Raw genomic sequence first — 18,461 nt, 5'->3', positions numbered from 1 at the left:
GCTCCTGATGAAACTTGATGACTAATTTCTTCACCTCATGTGTCCATTAACTTTGAGCTATTCAAAAATCAAAATAACCTTGATGTCGTGATTAATTATGAGCTTCAGACCATCAAAACAAAGCATCCCCATGTCCAAAGGAGGGAAAAGCATAAGCTAGCATCCCAAAATCTTAATCAAAAGGCTTCAACATCATATGATTATCCCTTTTTCCTTCCCCAACGCTGTTTTGAGTCTAAAAATATATTCATCTTTCTCTTTTTTTTAAGTCAAAAATATACATACTCATCTTCAAGTAGAGGTGAGTAAAATCAGACTGTAACTATGAATCAAATTGAATCGAATTCAATTTTGGCTTTTGAGTTTGATTATTCCAGGTTTTTAGTTAGTTTTTATCTCTTGACAATTCAGTTTTTAGTGTTTAATTTGGTTACTAGGAAAAAAATTTGGTTAAAACATAACTACCACTACTACGAAAAAGACATTTGACAGTGGTTAAAATAAGCTTTTCACAGTGGTTTTAAGAGCGACGTTTATGCCATTGACATAAAATGTAGAGGATTTTACGGCGGTTTATGGTGTGTTTGGTTGGAGGGGAGGGGAGGGGAGGGGAGGGAAAATGAGTCCCTCCCCTCATTTGGTTGAAAATTTTGGAGGGGAGGGGAGCTAAAATGTCCCCTCCCCTCCCCTCCCTCCCCCCATTTTGGCTCCCCTCCAAATTGGGGGTTTTTGGAGGGGAGCCAAAATTTTGGACCATTATGCCCTTATGGTTTTTTTAATATTTCACTTCTACCCATAAAATATATTATTATAATATTTATTTCAAATAAAAAATATATTATCCTAAGTAAAAAAAATAAAAAATATATACATTATTATAATTAAAAATATATTATAAAAATTATTTAAAAATAAAAAATTATTTAAATAAAAATTATAATATTATAAAATTAATTGTTTTTTAAATATATTATTTATTAAATATATTTTAAAGCTGGAAAAAAAGATAGTCTAAAGAAAATAAAATTTCATTTTTCTTAGAGCATATAAAATTTGTTAATTTGATTATTTTAAATATATTATTATATTAATTAGAATAAAAAATTACTATACCAATTTTTTAATACACATATTAACATGATAAGACTGAATTTTTATTAAATTATATAATTTAAATTAAGATGTAAATTAATTTATATAATATATCAATAAAAAACATAAACTAATATGTAAGGATAAAATGGTAAATTGATTATTACTATCCCTCCCCTCCCCTCCTTGAACCAAACAAGGGATCATTAAATACCCTCCCCTCCCCTCCTTTTTAATCAAACCAAACAAGGTGAGGATGAAACCTCCCCTCCCCTTCCCTACCCCTCCCTCCCCTCCCTCCCCTTCCCTCCCCTCAAACCAAACAGACCCTTAAGAACCGCCGTGGTGTGTGACTTTTCATGATAGTTAGAATTTTTTTTTTTTTTTTAGTTTACCTTTCATCCTATTGATCAGGATGGAACGAGAAAACAAAACCCCAAAGGAAGGGGTTTGAGAATTGATTAACCAATAACCTGTCACCGGTCAAAAGCATTTTGATGAAGTAAACGTAGATTCTTTCCTCGCTATAATAGCACCATTTAGCTTTACCTTCAACCACCAGATTGAAGCCACTAAGATTTAATAAAGGTAAAATCAAAGACTGAGATATGATACAATTCATAAACTTTAGGCTATCAAACTTTGATATACAAAATGAGGGAGAGAGAAATCAGATCCATTCAAGCGTTCAAGTATTAAAATATGTTTAAGCAAAGAGAAGAACAAAAATCAGATCTATTTAAACTCAGAAAAAACATCATATTTTTAATCAAAGAAAACAACCAAACTATAAAACTATGAAACCCACGGAAAGAATGGAAGAGAAAGAGTGAAAAACTCACAAATAAGAGTGAAAAGGATGACGCGATGACAACAACAATGGCAACAACGACAGTGATGGTGATGAAAGAACATGGTGGAGACGATAGAAGCAAAGAATAATCACCAACAAAGACAGGAGGAGAGAGAAAATCAAGTGGGAACAATAATGGAAAACCAGGGGCTTCGACTATGAAAAGTGAAAACTATCATGTGATGGATGGGGTTTTAAAATTCTGACAGACTTTTAAAGGCGATAAAAAGTCATTTTTACGACGATTATTTTAAAAACCACAGTAAAAAGAACTTTTCATGGTGGTTTTCTGGATAACCATTGTGAAAAGTAAAATTTACTTCGTTATAATTACAAAAATACCACCATCATTTTTTATAGCGTTTTTTCTGATGACTTTTTTTTTGTAGTAGTGTACATATGTAATATGTTTATATTTAATAGATATTGTTATAATAAATATATATATGTGGGTTTATGTGAGCTTGAACAATGCATTCAAATATATCTATATTTAATAAATATTGTTATAATAAATATTATTACTACGTATAATAAATCATCTTGAATAATGAAATATTATTAATTAACAGTTATAATTGTGTTTTATTATGTTTTTTTAATCTAATATTATTTTTCACATATATATTTTGATTAAACAGTTAACTGAACCAAAATAGTTTGATTCATTTGCTTGATTAGTTTTAGTTCGGTGTCTAAAATTGACTATATTTGATTTTTTGATTAATTTGGTTTTCACAAAAAACTAAACCAAAAAATTGAATGCTCGTCATTATTTCCAAGTCTTAATAGCTCTGTAGCAATTTAATATTCAAACATATAATACTCGCAAATATGATTTTGGTAATTTTGCATTATTGAAAGTTGGCAAGAAAATTTGCATGATTAATAGCAAGATTGGAAGCGGCAAAAAAAAGAAGAATAAGATGCAGCATTATTAATGCTTATAGTTCCATTCTTCTAGTAACATGATAGTCTCATTTTTTGTTTGAAGCTTCAAAAGGCATCCCAAAGTCGAGTTTTCTCAGCAAGTATTTCAGATATACCATTAACTTGAGGGATAAAAACAGTAATAATCTGAAAATAACACATATATTTTAAAAAAACTAACATAGTTAGGATGAGATGAGTCGTCTGGTATGCCATCCCAAATTTGTTCCCATTTTTTACCATCTCTCCCCAGATTTTTTAGATTGGATTGACCTCGTCTCAAAATGACTGGAGTTGAGAGAGGGCATCAGGATAGGACGGTCGGGGCAGAACTAATTTGAATATCTCTATCCATAATTACGGTCAAAGCACGTTGACACCAGTGTCTTCCCAACGAACAAGCTGAAAGGGGAATTACAATCAAATGTCACAAAAAAGAAATAATTATCAAAAAGTCTCAATAACAATCTCAATAATCTATAATAATAAGTCTTATAGCTAGAATGACAACCTTTGAGACTTGTTTTTTAATTGTTTTCCTTGTTTGGAATTTTATTGTAATTCTCCCCAAGCTGAAAATCAAGTGCAAGAATATTCTGGAGTCCATCCCCTTTGAAACCCAATTAGTTTCCTATTTTTTTCAACATATAATTATTATTCGGTTATTCTTTGCTGTAAAAAAAAATTATTATTCGTTATCCACATCTCTCACCTTCTCTTGCTGTTTTTTTTTTTTTTGGGTCCATCTATCGACATCTCATTTTTGAATACCGACGTTATCGAAAATTGCAACAATCGAACCTCCCTCCGGCCAGCCAAATTTCTAACCAAAATGAAATAAAGACAGATGTAAGAAAATAATTATATCGAAACAAGTTAAGAAAAGTAATCACTTTATCAAATAGTAATAGTAATATACTAGCTATGATTTTTAATATAAAACTCAATTGACCAATTTGAAGATATTAAAAGATCTAAATAAATTATTTAATTATAGCATATGTTATATAATTTTTCTAAGATACTCATGTGTATTATTTAATTATATATCAGTTTATAATTTAAACAAATTAATTTAAAAAAATAAATGTACAAAAATTTATTTAATTTATTTAATCTTTTCAAATTATTTTTTTTTTTGCCAACAGTAATAATACATGTAAACTAAAAGAATACACTTATCCTGTTCTGACCAAGGTCAAAAAAAAAAAATCCTGTTATGACCAAACTTGATACGTGATATAATTTGCCCCTTTTAATATTTCATCCCTGACTTGGTGAATTTTCATAAATATTCATAAATGAATCCATTAAATTGTTTGTGACGAGCTGGAAGTGGGGGACCTACCTCTATTTTTGGTCCTACAAAAAAAAAAAAAACTTAGCATCGCTTCAAAATATAAAGGCCTTAGGCAAGACTATCATGTGAAATAAAAAGTAAACATACAGTTTTATTTCAATTTACGTAAAGGTATTTATAAACACTTATGAATTACTAATCTAAATAAGGGCTTAGATAATTGACTAGCCTAAGCATAATCATAACCTTGCATATATGTAAAGATTTACATAGTTTGCATTTGAGTGAGTTAATGAAAGCTCTTTTTATTTGTGATAAGGTGTATAATTGAGTGCTATTCTTTTATATCACAGATAATTTTATTATATAATAAGTTAGTTTATATGATTGTGATAGATTTGAATTTATTGTTAGTATGGTTTGGTTATAAAAAGTTATTTTTTAAAATTACTCTTAAAAATTAAATTTATCGATTTATTTAGAAATGCTGTTTCAGTTTTCCTGGTCAGAGATTCGAATGGCTTTCTGTTAGATAGAAGAACTCCTTTTACTATTGCTCAGTCGGTGTTAATGGCTGAAGGTATTGCATTCAGTGATGCTCTTGAGTATGCTATTGAAAATAATCTTCAGGATGTTCAATTTGAGTCCGATAATTAGATCCTCATCAATTGCATTAATAATCAAAGAGAGCTCCTTGATTGGAGATGTGTTACTGTCCTTGATGATATCCAAGAATCAAGGAAATTGATTAGGAACCAAACCATGCCTGCACTTTGATTCCTATAGAGGCTAATGTAGCTGTTGATCGACTTGCAAAAGCTACATTGGAAAGGTCATGCCCATTTGATTGGGTCTAGAGACCGCCCCCTGTACTGAGGAAATTGCTTGATCGTGATGCTTGCTCCCTGACTGCAGATCGGAGATAGTTTGCTCGGCTTAATGAATTCAAGAGGAGGAGGAAAAAACAAGGAAGGGGAGAAAGCCAGACAATGGGGGTGAACTCGTAGAGCCCAACACACCAACCCAGGCTTTGGGTGGATGAGACCAGTTTTCCCAAGATAACCCAAAAGAGTGATACCCAATTGTTTTTGGGCCAATAAGCACCATCTTATCACCTCTTGTTCTTAATATAAAATCAACTTAATTAATTTAGATAGATTAAAAGATTAGTTAAATTAATTACACGGTAACACTGTGTATTGAATTATTTGAAATACCCTATTAAATCATTTGCATCAAATTATATATTAAAAATGCGTATTGGTTTATTTGAAATATCCTATCAAACCACTTGCATTTAACTAACCTTGATACCAATTCTCTTAACATATATTACCTCAAATCCTAATTATAAGATCTTGTTTGTAATCTACAAACTACGTTTCATAATTAGGACTGGAGGTAATACAATCAATAGAAATAATTTTAAAAAATAATAATAAATATTAGAGAGAAAATAACTTGAGATCTCATCAAGTACTACCTTTTATTCTCTTAATAACATCAGAGGTAGTAATTGAATATGCATATTGTATGGGAAAAAAGCCCAAGGGTCGTTCTGTCGTGTTGTGCCCTCCAGAGTAAAGGTCAAAATGCAACATACCCCAGAAGGCACGGATCTGGATTTGGTACTGTGCTAATGGTTTACCTCTTTGCTTAATGACAATAAATGCATACATATAGTGCCAGCAGCTTCGTGGATCCATGGCCACGGTGACATGTGTTGATACACAGCGTTTGGCTTCTTCTCTTCTCTCCTCTTGGGCGTAACAAGACACCGTTTTCACTCTAAAATGACACATCAACTACGGACACAAATGTGAACGCTCGCTTTGACTATGGGAACTCTCTTCTCCTTCACGGTTGTAAGCTTCCTCATTTCTTTCCTCTCATCTCTTAAGTAAGTTACCTCATTTCGTCTCCTCCAACAATTTCGTTCATTCATTCGTTCATGGCTTCACGGTTGAGCAGATTTTAAGGGAATTCTCAGCATTCACGACCTACCTGCCCCGGAAAGTCAAGACTACTGCACCGTTTTAATTAAAGCAAATAAGTAACATAAAGCAGAGTCAAAATTTAGTCAGATTATACTTTGATCCAACGACTCGATTTAATATTAAGCTCCTGATGCAACTTGATGACTAATTTCTTGACCTCATGTGTCCATTAACTTTGAGCTATTCAAAAATCAAAATAATCTTGATGTGGTGATCAATTATGAGCTTCAGAGCATCAAGACAGCATCCCCAGGTCCAAAGGAGGGAAAAGCATAATTTAGCATCCCAAAATCTTAATCAAAAGGCTTCAAATATACATTGTTAGATTATATGTTTGTCCTTTTTCCTTCCCCAACGCTCTTTTGATTCTAAAAATATATTCATCTTTCTTTTTTTGTTGCCAAAAATATACACACTCATCTTTCAAGTAGGAGTGAGTAAAACCAGACCTTAACAAAAAATCAAATCAAACCAAATTTAATTTTGACTTTTGGGTTTGGTTACTTCAGATTTTCGGCTAAATATCCAGTTCTTGTCTTTTGACAATTTGGTTTTTAGTGTTTAATTTGGTTAAAACTGAAATACATTTGTAATATATTTACATTTAATAGATATTGTTATGATAAATATATATGTGGGTTTATGTGAGCTTGAACAATGCATTCAAATATATTTATATTTAATAGATATTATTATAATAAATCATCTTAGATAATGAAATATTATTAATTAACGGCTGTAATTATTGTTTTATTATGTTTTTAATCTAATATTATTTTTCACATACAACTAACTAATCGAACCAAAATATTTCGGTTAATTTGATTGACTGGTTTTAGCACGGTGTTTGAAATTGACTCTGTTTGATTTTTTGATTAATTTGGTTTTACTTAAAAACCGACATCAGTAGCACTATAGCAATTTAATATTCAAACATATAATACTTGCAAATATGGTTTTGGTAATTTTGCACTATTAATAGCAAGGTTGGAAGCGGCCAAAAAGAAGAAGAAGAAGACGCAGCATTATTAATACTTAATCTATAGCTCCATTCTTTTAGTAACATGATAGTCTCATTCTTTGGTTGAAGCTTCCAAAGGCATCCCAAAGTCGAGTTTTCCCAGCAGGCATTTCAGATATACCATTAACTTGACTGATAAAACAGTAATAATCTGCAAATAATATACTACTCTTCCGGTTCTAAATATAAAATCTTTGTACATGATCGGAAGAGTATATATTTTAAAAAAAACTAACATAATTAGGACAAGAAGAGTCATTTGCTGTCCCATTCCAAATTTGTCCCAATCTTTTACCATCTCACCCCAGTTTTCTTAGATTGGATTCATCCAAAATGACTGGAATTAGGAGAGGGCATCAGGATAGGATGGTCGGGGCCGGACAAATTTGAATATCTCGGTCCATAATTGCGGTCAAAGCACGTTGACACCAGTATCTTCCCAACGAAGAAGCTGAAAAACGCGTGAAGGAATATTCTGGAGCCCATTCCCTTGAAACCCAAGTACTTGCCTATTTTTCAACATGTAATTATCATTCGGTTACTCTTTGCCCCCCAAAAAACAAAAAAAAAATTATTCGGTTATCCGCATCTCTCTCTCTCTCTTTTTCCCCCCATCTATCGACATCTCATTTTTGAATACCGACATCATCGAAAATAGCACCAATCGAACCCCTCTCCAGCGAGCCAAATATACTACTCCTTCGGTCTTTATTATAAGACTCAATTTGACTTTTTATTTGGTCCTAATTATAAGACCCAATCCATTTTGTCTCTTATATTTATGCATTTTTTTCCAAGATAATCCTTCTAATAATGATAGTTTTAACCAATATACTTAATTAGCAAGGATATTTTAGGAATAACAACACTTATTTATTATAAATAACCAACTTAACTTACTTCCTTAATCTCCTCAAATAAGTCAATTGGGTCTTATAATTAGGACCGGAGGAGTACCTTCTATCCTAATTATAAGAGCCAGTTGACTAATTTGAGGAAATTAAAGAAGTAAGTTGAGTTAGCTATTTGTCCTAAATAGGTGTTGTCTTTCCTAAAATATCCTTGCTAATCAAGTGTATTAACTAGAATTATAATTATTAGAAGGACTATCTTGAAAAAATTGAGTAAATATGAGAGACAAAGTAGATCGGGATCTTATATTTAAGACCAAAATAAAAATCAAATATGGTCTTATATTAAGGACCGGAGGTAGTATAACCAAAATGAAATAAAACAAATGCAAGAAGATAAATTTATAGATGACCAATAATATCCTTCATAAACAAGTTAAAAAAAAGTTATCGTTTTATAAACAAATAATAATAATAATAATAATAATAATAATAATAATATAGCTATGATTTTTTATATAAGACCCAATTAATCAATTTGAGGATATTAAGAAATCTAAATAAACTATTTAATTATAATATATATTATATGATCTCTCTGAAATACTTATATACTATTTAATTATACATCAGTTCATAAGTAAGCAAATTAATTTAAAAAATATACATAAATTTATTTAATTTTTCCAATTTTTTTTTTTTGCCAACAGAATAATACATGTAAACTAAAAGAACACACTCATTCTATTGTGACCAAACTTGGTACATGATATAATTTGCCCCTTTTAATATTTCATCCCCGACTTGGTGAATTTTCATAAATGCTCATAAATGAATCCATTAAATTGTTTGTGACGAGCTGGGAGTGGCGGACCAACCTCCATTTTCGCTCCTACAGAAAAAAAAAAACTTCGCATCACTGCATGAGTTTCAAAATATGAAGGCCTTAGGCAAGATTATCATATAAAATAAGAAGTAAACATGTCAGCAGAGTTTTATTTTAATTTACATAAAGGTATTTATAAACACTTATGAATTACTAATCCATGTGAGGGTTTAGCTATAATTGACTAGCCTAGGTGTAATCGTGGCCTTGCATATATGTAAAGGTTTATAAGATTTCTACCTTTGTACAGAACAAATTCATCTAAAAAGAATTTACCTTTTATTTTCTACATTTTAAAAGAGATTAATTATACGTTGGAGGATAAAGAATATTACTAAAAGAAAGGAAAAAAAACAATACATTATTTATGTAAGTTATATGCACATATAATTAGATTCGTCCCATGCTTATTTATAACGTGTGAATAATATGTATTATTTTTTTTTAGATTTTTTATTCTAAAATAAATTGCTCCTCCGATATTTAATATAAAATTTACTAACTAATTTAAATAAATAAAATAAGCTAATAAATTATTTAATTATAATAAATATAACATAATTTTTCAAAGTATCCTAGCTACGTAATATTAATTTATATTAGTTTTAAAAAATAATAAATACAAAAAAATAAAATAAAATAAATCTTGTATTTAGAATTAAAATTAAGTTCTTAATCAGCTCCTATATTTAAGACTAAGGGAGTATAATATAAATATTATAAACGCATGCTAACACAATCTTTTGCTAGTTACAAATAACACTAAAAGGTGATGGCAAAAGTAAATAAATAAATATAAAGTAGCATGTGGTGCTATTTGGACTGTTTTTAGATGCATATAACATTCTCATATTATTTGTGATGTGTTCAGCAGCTTAATGTTATTCTTGTGAAACATGCAACACCTCTAATGATAGGATTTAGTTATATTTAACACCCCAATGTTGTTTATGGTTTATAGTGTTAAATTCATTATAAATGTAAAATCAGGGTGTGAATAATATTATTCCACTGGATGCAATATAAACAAGATTATAGTATTGAATGCATATGAAAAATAACATAAGGATGTTGGTTGCTGTTTTCTCCATCAATACTACTCCAAAGTTTTATTTTTGAAATTCCACGTGTGCCAAGCCCTTATATTGTACTAATAAAATATCGCAGTGCAAGCAGGCAGAGGATTTTGATTATTTTAAAATAATAATATCAAAAGAAGGCAGAAAGACATTGACTTTCTGGTTAGTCGGACTCGTCGCGTTGCTAGTCAGCTCCGCTATTTTTTAACCATTGTCTTCCAACCAACACCTTTTTGTGTATTATAATTTATAACTTCAACTTTTCTGTGTCTTTTTCGCATCCACAGATTTCAGAGAGAGGGAGAGAGAAAGTGCAACTTTTCTTGTGTTCGCAACCAAAGAGACGATTGGGCCTTTTAGCCTTAGGCCTTTTACAGTGATCGCTGTCAAATTAAAGGTATCGTTTTCTCCGTACCTGGTTTGGTTTCTATTCCATCCACCTTTTCTCCATTTCTCACTTGTATCATCAGTGAAGAGAGAGAAAGAGAATGGTCCTCTCTCATCTCAAGGGTCTCGTATTTTTGCTTAGATTTGATATGATTCCCTTGAAAAGTCAAGGTAGGGGAGTGTGAACAGAGGGATATTGCAAGTCCTAATATAAACTATATATCCCAATCTTTGTTTTTTTTTCCCCTCTCAGATTTTATATATTCCTTCTCTCTCGACGTCTTCAATACGGACAAGGTATAGGTCAATTGTGCTCGTATACTTTCACAACCCAAAAGAAAAAGAAAAGAAGTTTATGGGTTCTTTTTCTCCTTTATAATTCCATTTTTTCCTCTCTCACTGTTTAGCTTTCACGAAGTTGAGGGGCTGGTCTGAACAAACTACAAGGGATCAGAAATATGGGGCTTCGTCTCTTGTCTTCTTCCTGGGTGAGATAGAGTTAATTCGGAGATATGCATGGCGTTGACAAGCGAGCGCCTTTTTGGTTGTGTCTTTACTTGTGAGGAAGGAAAAGAAACCCCATTAGTCACTTTTTAAATTTTCGAAATCTGGTTTCGAGGTCAAAGCAATTATAGGGACAATTTCGAAACAAACCCAGAAGAAGAAGAAGAGGAGAAGCGGTCGGAGAGAAAATACTTAGATTTATATGCCAAGCTTCGGGGAGACAAAGGGTCCTTCCGTTTTTCTTTTCCTTTCGTTTTTTTCCCTTTTTTGTTTATATTTTTTTAATGGGGTTTGACGGTTTAGTTAGGAGCAATAGTAGAAACTACAGCTGTGGGAGTGCAAGAGTTGTGGCTGATATTTCTCCACACAATCTCTATATCCCCAGTGGTTCAATTGTTGAGCCAACTCTGCATTCTCCCTCTATTTCAGCTGTATGCTTCATCTGATTGATCTCCCTCCCTTCCTCCCTCTCTCTATATATATCTCGTTATAAAGTTAAAACAAAAAAAAAAAAAGATTAGATTTGTTCTTTTTGTTGTTCAATATTGCTGTTGTTTCTGATGATTTGATTCTGCAGCAACAGAAAATGGAGGGCCATGGTGATATGGGTCTTATTGGGGAATTTGATCATAATTTGATGGGTAGGATGAGGGATGATGAATATGAGAGTCGGTCTGGGAGTGATAATTTCGAAGGAGTTTCCGGTGATGATCAGGACGCCGGCGATGATCAGCCTCAGAGAAGAAAGAAATATCACAGACACACTCCTCATCAAATTCAAGAGCTTGAAGCGTATGCCTTCATGAATTTTCCGCAATTTTATATTCACAAGTTGGTGATTTTTATGTGCCATATTTAGAAGAATGATGGGTTTTTCACATTGTTTTAGATTCTTCAAGGAGTGTCCTCATCCTGATGAGAAGCAGAGGACAGAACTTAGTAAGAGGCTGGGCTTGGAGAATAAACAGATCAAGTTCTGGTTTCAAAATAGAAGAACACAAATGAAGGTAATTGGACTATGTTGGATATATAGCTTTGTTATTTGTCTCACGTTGATAGGATTTGCAGATTAGTGTAGTGTACTGATAGGGACTTGCTTCTTCTTGAATTAGACTCAAATAGAACGCCATGAGAATATGATTCTCAGACAAGAGAATGAGAAACTCCGAGCTGAGAATAGTATGATAAAGGAAGCCATGTCCAACCCGATGTGTAATAGATGTGGTGGCCCAGCGATTCCTGGCCAAATTTCATTTGAGGACCACCATCTCAGAATTGAAAATGCTCGGCTTAAGGATGAATTGAATCGAATATGTTCCTTGGCGAACAAGTTCCTGGGTAGGCCACTCTCGTCCTTGGCCAGCCCCACTGCTGTTCTGGGTTCAAATTCTGGTCTTGAACTTGCTATAGGAAGGAGCGAAATTGGTGGTTCAAGTGCTCTAGGTTCTTCCCTGCCAATGGGGCTTGATCTAGGGGAAGGCATTCTGGGCACACCTTCAGTGATGCCCCGGATCAGATCTCACATGGGAATGATGGGTGGCGAAATTCAGGCGGATAGGTCTATGCTCATTGATCTTGCACTGTCTGCTATGGAGGAATTAATGAAGATGGCTCGGGCAGATAGCCCTCTCTGGATTAAGTGTTTGGGTGGTGAGAAAGAGATACTGGACCACGAGGAGTATGACAGGTTAATTTCTCCTTGTATTGGCCCGAAACCGGCTGGTTTTATAACTGAAGCTACAAGGGAAACTGGGATAGTCATCATAAACAGTCTAGCCCTCATGGAGACATTGATGGATGCAGTATGGCAAATCTAACCTTTACTAAATAAATTGATTGAATTTAAGCTTTAATTAGTGAATTTGTTTTTTGCTAATTACCTCTGGTTGAGCTGTACTGTATTGCATACTTGATACTAGTCATCTGGTAGAACAATTTGATTTGGTCTAGAAATTTTAAGGTTTGTTGGATATATCATGTTAATCAATCACTTGTGTCAATAGAACCGGTGGGCAGAGATGTTTCCCTCCTTGATAGCTAGAGGTGCAACCGTTGATGTAATATCCAATGGTATGGGTGGAACCAGAAATGGTGCTTTGCAAGTGGTATGTTTTTTTCTCAGCCCTATGATTTCTGAACTTAGCCATATATGGCTGGAACTGATAGGAAAATATTTCCTTGTTAGATGCATGCTGAGGTTCAATTGCTTTCGCCGCTTGTCCCTGTGCGTCAATTGAGATTTCTCCGGTTCTGCAAGCAGCATACAGAAGGTGTGTGGGCTGTGGTTGATGTTTCGGTTGAGATGGGCCATAGTTCAATCAATGGCCACCCGTTCGTGAGCTGTAGGAGGCTTCCTTCAGGCTGTGTTGTGCAAGATATGCCCAATGGTTACTCAAAGGTAACCAACGCTCTTAATTCCATTTTTTAAATACTTTATTTCTTCATATGCTATGCATGCATCCTTGCTTATATGTCCAATTGACATAACTGATTGGCTGCAGTTATAATACTCAGATTTACATGTATTTTAGATATATTATTATGGATCTTTACCCAAGGGGCTGACTTATTGGTATCCTGTTGAAAAAGATGAGCCCTTAGTTAAATTGTTATGCTATAATTTGTAATTTCGAAGTTTGGGTTGCTTTCTGTCTGTATTCATGAATCCTTATTTCTGTCTCAGCATCTTATAGGGTTTATCAGTGCATAGAAGTTAAAAAAATGTTGGGTTCTTCAATCTTTCTATTATAAAAAAATATATTAGATGCTTCTATACCTAACTCTTCTATGTTATCTTACCAATTTTCACTGTGGGCAAGGTCACAATGACCTGGATTCAGCACCCTTGAATTATAATAGAGTGTAATAGTGCCAGGTGACACTTTTATTGCAATCTGTGCCGTTGGAAGATTCTCAAATCAAGATTTTTAATAATTATCCTGTGAACTTTGTTTAGAATGAATATATATATATTTTTAAATCAGTTTTTGACGTCTGCTTTGGTTTTGACTTAACATTATGATTTCTCAGCCGGGTTCTAAGTTGGGGTATTAATATGTGGTGAGGCTAGGGTTTAGTGGCTTCGGTTTCCTATGTAGTTAAGCGTGGATTTAGGTAATCATTTTTTGCCTTCTAATACCATGTCTTTCATTGCAGCAGTTTATCCTTATAGATGAAGTATATATTTTTTCTATGCAAGAGATAATATTTCTTGAAGATTACAAACCTTTTTTTTTTTTTTTTTTTAAACATTTAAACCGTTGAAATATGTAAAGAAATATAGGAAGCATAAAAGTTTAGTTGCACCGAGCCTGAGAGGAGCCATGCTATTCAAGCTTTGTGAATAATGTGATTCCATATGGATTTAATATATTACCTTGATTATTAGTGATGATTTTTCAACTAGTACTGCTTTCTATTTGTATAATTTGAATTAAGATTAACCATCTCAACATTTGGTCGAAATTTTGTCTCACTAAAGTATCTAACATCAATAACTCCTATCATGTGCATGATCTTCTATAGGTACGAGTTAGTTAAGAAAAATGAAAGTTTGTAGCTGGGTATCATATTCTCATGTCAGGTAACTTTGTCGTGTCATGCTTTCGTGGCGAAAAGATGAGCAGTTCTCTTTCATTAGCAGTTTAATCCTGAATTAGCTTTAGACATGATATGACATCCTCGATTTCCAAATCAGATCCTTGCCACTTATGAAATTCTGACTAGAATCGAGTCGATTCGATGCCATATAATATTAATGGAATGGAATAGAAAGGAAAATTAGATGAAAAGGTGACTTTGAAGATGAGAATGCATCTTATATTTGCTGAATCAAAAGGTAGAAGCAACAAGTGATATTTATTGTTGAATAAGAATGACAAAGATATTATAGATATTGTGTATATATATTTTATTTTCTTTTTCAGTGCCATAGAAAAAGAATAATTTGTTATTACACCAAATGTGACCATATTGTTTTGTCTGTATCTAAGATAAAACAATGACCGGATACAAGTTGTACTGTTGCAGGTTACATGGGTTGAGCATACACAGTATGATGAAAGCGTTGTTCACCAACTCTACCGGCCAGCGGTGAATTCCGGCTTTGGCTTCGGTGCTCATAGGTGGATTGCCACCCTTCAAAGGCAATGTGAATGCTTGGCAATCCTCATGTCATCTTCTATACCCAATGAGGATCATACAGGTAACAACATATGTAATACAATGTTTCCTTAAATTTCTGCTTCTACGACGATGTCCTTTTACCCTTATTGACAATGGCAACAACATATTTTAGCAGCATTAAGCCAAGCTGGTCGGAGAAGTTTGTTGAAGCTGGCACAGCGCATGACCAATAACTTCTGTTCTGGGGTTTGTTTATCGTCGGCACGCAAGTGGGACAGCCTTCACATTGGCACACTTGGTGATGATGTGAAAGTGATGACCCGGAAGAATGTGGACGACCCCGGCGAGCCTCCGGGGATTGTGCTGAGCGCCGCGACTTCCGTTTGGATTCCGGTGTCCCGGGAGAGTCTGTTCAATTTCCTGCGTGATGAACAGCTGAGAAGTGAGTGGGACATTTTGTCGAATGGGGGACCAATGCAGGAGATGGTCCATATTGCCAAAGGTCAAGGTTCTGGAAATTGTGTGTCTCTCCTTCGTGCCAGCGTAAGTTCTGTTTTTTTCTGCTGTTTTCTTTGCATGTTGACTTTCTTATGAGCGGAGCCGAGTCTTTTATTGCGCTGTTTGTCCACATATTGACCTAGGTTTGAACTTAAAATCTTGGAAAGTGGTGTAAGAGAATGAAATGGAATAAAAAAGTAATTTTGAGTAGAAAAATTAATTGTACACGTGTAACAAATATTATTGAATAATAAATGAAGATGAATCTTATCGTCTACTTGAATCCCAAGGGGTTTCTCTTAGTCAACATACTTATTTATTTTTGGACCAAGAAAAGTGTTTATGGTTCAATCTTGATTAATTAATCCAATTAGTTGGAACGGATTTCCTTTTTCTTTTTTGGTTTTTGGGTTAAAATCATGGGGAGAAGGAATTTAGTGCAAATCCAAGCATGGGTTTTATATTATTCAAATTTATATAAAATTATTCTCTATTTTCAGCTAACACACCCAGTCTATAAAGTTTAAATTATTTTTCGATAGCTTGGATCCATATTTATTTTGCAGTTAAAAATAATGATTACTCTTTTAATCTGTGCTTATTTTTTCTTTCTTAACCCTTTTTTAGTTTTCTTTGAGCATATTGGGAGATTGTGTGTGTGAATTTTTTATTTGACAAAGAGGGTGTGTTTTTTTTTTGTCCTCATATTGACTTAGGTTTGAACATAAAATTTTGGAAAGTAGTTTATGAGAATGAAATTGGGGGGTAATACTACTTCCGGTCTTTAATATAAGACTTTGTTTGATTTTTATTTTAGTTCTTAATATAAGACCTTAATCCACTTTGTCTATCATATTTATGCATTTTTTTCAAGTTAGTCATTCTAATAATAGTAGTTCTAACCAATACACTTGATTAGTAAGGATATTTTTAGAAAGACAATATCTATTTATTACAAATAACTAACTAACTTCTTTTCTTAATCTTTTCAAATTAGTCAATTAGCTCTTATAATTAGGACCGGAAGTAGTATTATTGAATAATATGTGAAGGTGAATCTCATCCTCTTCTTGAATCCCAAGGGCTCTATTTATTTATTTATTTCTGGACAAAGAAAAATGTTTATAGTTGAATGTTGGTTAATTAATCCAGTTAATCGGAACAGATTTCCTTTTTCTCTTTGTTTTTTGGGTTTAAGATCATGTGGAGGAGGAACTTAGTGTAAATCCAACAGTGTTTTACATTAGAGTTTGTTATTAAAAATAAGTTATTAAAATTTGTTACTCTTCAGTAGTTCGGATCTATATTTTTCTATCTTGGTTAAAAATAGCACTTTTCGTCATCCGTGCTTTATTTTTTTAATTTCTTAAACCCTTTTAGGTTTCTTTAAACATGTTTGGATAAAGTTTGTTTGTATTTGTTTGTTTGTTTTAGTTAAAATTAAAATTTAAAATGAGAAAAAAATGGTTGTGTAATTTATAATGAAGTTATTACGTGTTGGCGGTTGCAGGCGGTGAATCCTAACGAGAGCAATATGGTAATTCTGCAAGAGACATGGACCGACCCGTCGTGCTCGGTCGTGGTGTATGCACCGGTCGACGTGCAATCCTTGAACGTCGTGATGAGCGGCGGAGACTCCGCCTACGTTGCTCTCTTGCCTTCAGGTTTCGCCATTCTACCCGACGGCCGCCAATCCAGCTTCGGCGGCAGTTTACTCAAAGGTGGCAGCAGCCCCGACGGAGGCGGTGACCACCAAGGCAGCCTCCTCACAGTAGGGTTCCAGATTCTGGTAAACAGTCTGCCGACGGCAAAACTCACGGTGGAGTCCGTGGAGACGGTGAACAACCTCATCTCCTGCACCATTCAGAAGATCAAAAGCGCCCTGCGACTTGCATGATGATATGTATTTTGCTCACAGAACTTCTGTGTTTTTTGTAATTTTGGTTGTTTGATTGTGAAACATGATGAAGAGATTTAATTCAGAGATGGTGTAAATGGCAATATAGAGAGAAGAGAATAGTTAAATGAAAGGAGGTTTGGAGTCAAGAACGAACCGCGAGGGAGGAGAAGAGGGATTGGAATAGGGTGCGAGTGAGTGTATGGTGGTTCGGGTATTGACTCGTTGACCTGCGACTTTTGTCTTTGCCTCTTTTGTATTAACAAGTGCTCACATGGCTTTTGTTTGTTTCCTTTTGCTTGGCCTCACATGTCACCGTCTTCTCTGCGATACAATATGCATTTGCTTCTTAGTCAAACTGGATGCTGCACTTTTGACCTTTCCCCCCTTCTTGTCACCTTTGGGATTTGGATGTTTCTTTTTTCCTGTCTCTTTGAGCTTTATGTGGCCCTTAAGATGAGATCTCTCTTACGGATGAAAACACGAATGGATGAGGAGAGAGTGGAAAGATGGGAGAGAAAATTGACAGAAGAAAGTAGGGAGAAACTTTTCTCATACATTTAAATGAATGGAAAAAGGGTTAAGATTTTTTTTTAGTTGTTGAAATTTGATCTTAAAACAATAATTCCTCAAATGTAACGGAGTTTAAATCTAGTAATGTGGATTTATAAGATGGCTCTTAGTCGGAACTTATGTGGATAGCTAAAAAAACCAGAGAGAATAAGTCCTTTAAACATAATATTATCTCTGGTCTTAATTATAAGAGCTAGTTGACTAATTTGAGGAGATTAAGAAAATAAATTAAATTAGTTATTTGTAATAAATATGTGTTGTTTTTCCTAAAATATCCTTAATAATCAAGTGTATTGATTAGAACTACAATTATTAGAAGAATCACTTTGAAAAAAATGCATAAATATGAGAGACGAAGCGGATTGAGGTCTTATATTTAGGATTAAAATAAAAGTCAAATAAGATTTTATATTAAAGAGTGGAGATAATATAATGCAGAGAATAATTATATAGAGGGGGATAAATTCT

The 18,461-nt window shown here is 33.5% G+C and overlaps 1 protein-coding gene across 1 annotated transcript; it reads left to right on the top strand.

Annotated features, from left to right (window-relative positions):
- Positions 1-10,852: 10,852 nt before the first annotated feature.
- LOC114761088 (homeobox-leucine zipper protein ANTHOCYANINLESS 2) lies at positions 10,853-17,713 on the top strand. The gene is made up of 9 exons (XM_028950409.1): positions 10,853-11,331; positions 11,478-11,692; positions 11,790-11,907; positions 12,013-12,702; positions 12,904-13,005; positions 13,086-13,298; positions 14,930-15,104; positions 15,201-15,568; positions 17,034-17,713. The coding sequence occupies exons 1-9, from the start codon at positions 11,185-11,187 to the stop codon at positions 17,418-17,420; spliced, it is 2,415 nt and encodes an 804-aa protein (XP_028806242.1). The 5' UTR covers positions 10,853-11,184; the 3' UTR covers positions 17,421-17,713.
- The last annotated feature ends 748 nt before the right edge of the window (positions 17,714-18,461 follow it).

The sequence above is a fragment of the Neltuma alba genome, unplaced genomic scaffold (genome assembly GCF_004799145.2).
Source record: "Neltuma alba isolate B1F8T4 unplaced genomic scaffold, ASM479914v2 tig00011081_pilon, whole genome shotgun sequence".
Classification (NCBI taxonomy): Eukaryota; Viridiplantae; Streptophyta; class Magnoliopsida; order Fabales; family Fabaceae; genus Neltuma; species Neltuma alba.
This window is presented reverse-complemented; position numbering and strand designations above follow the sequence as displayed.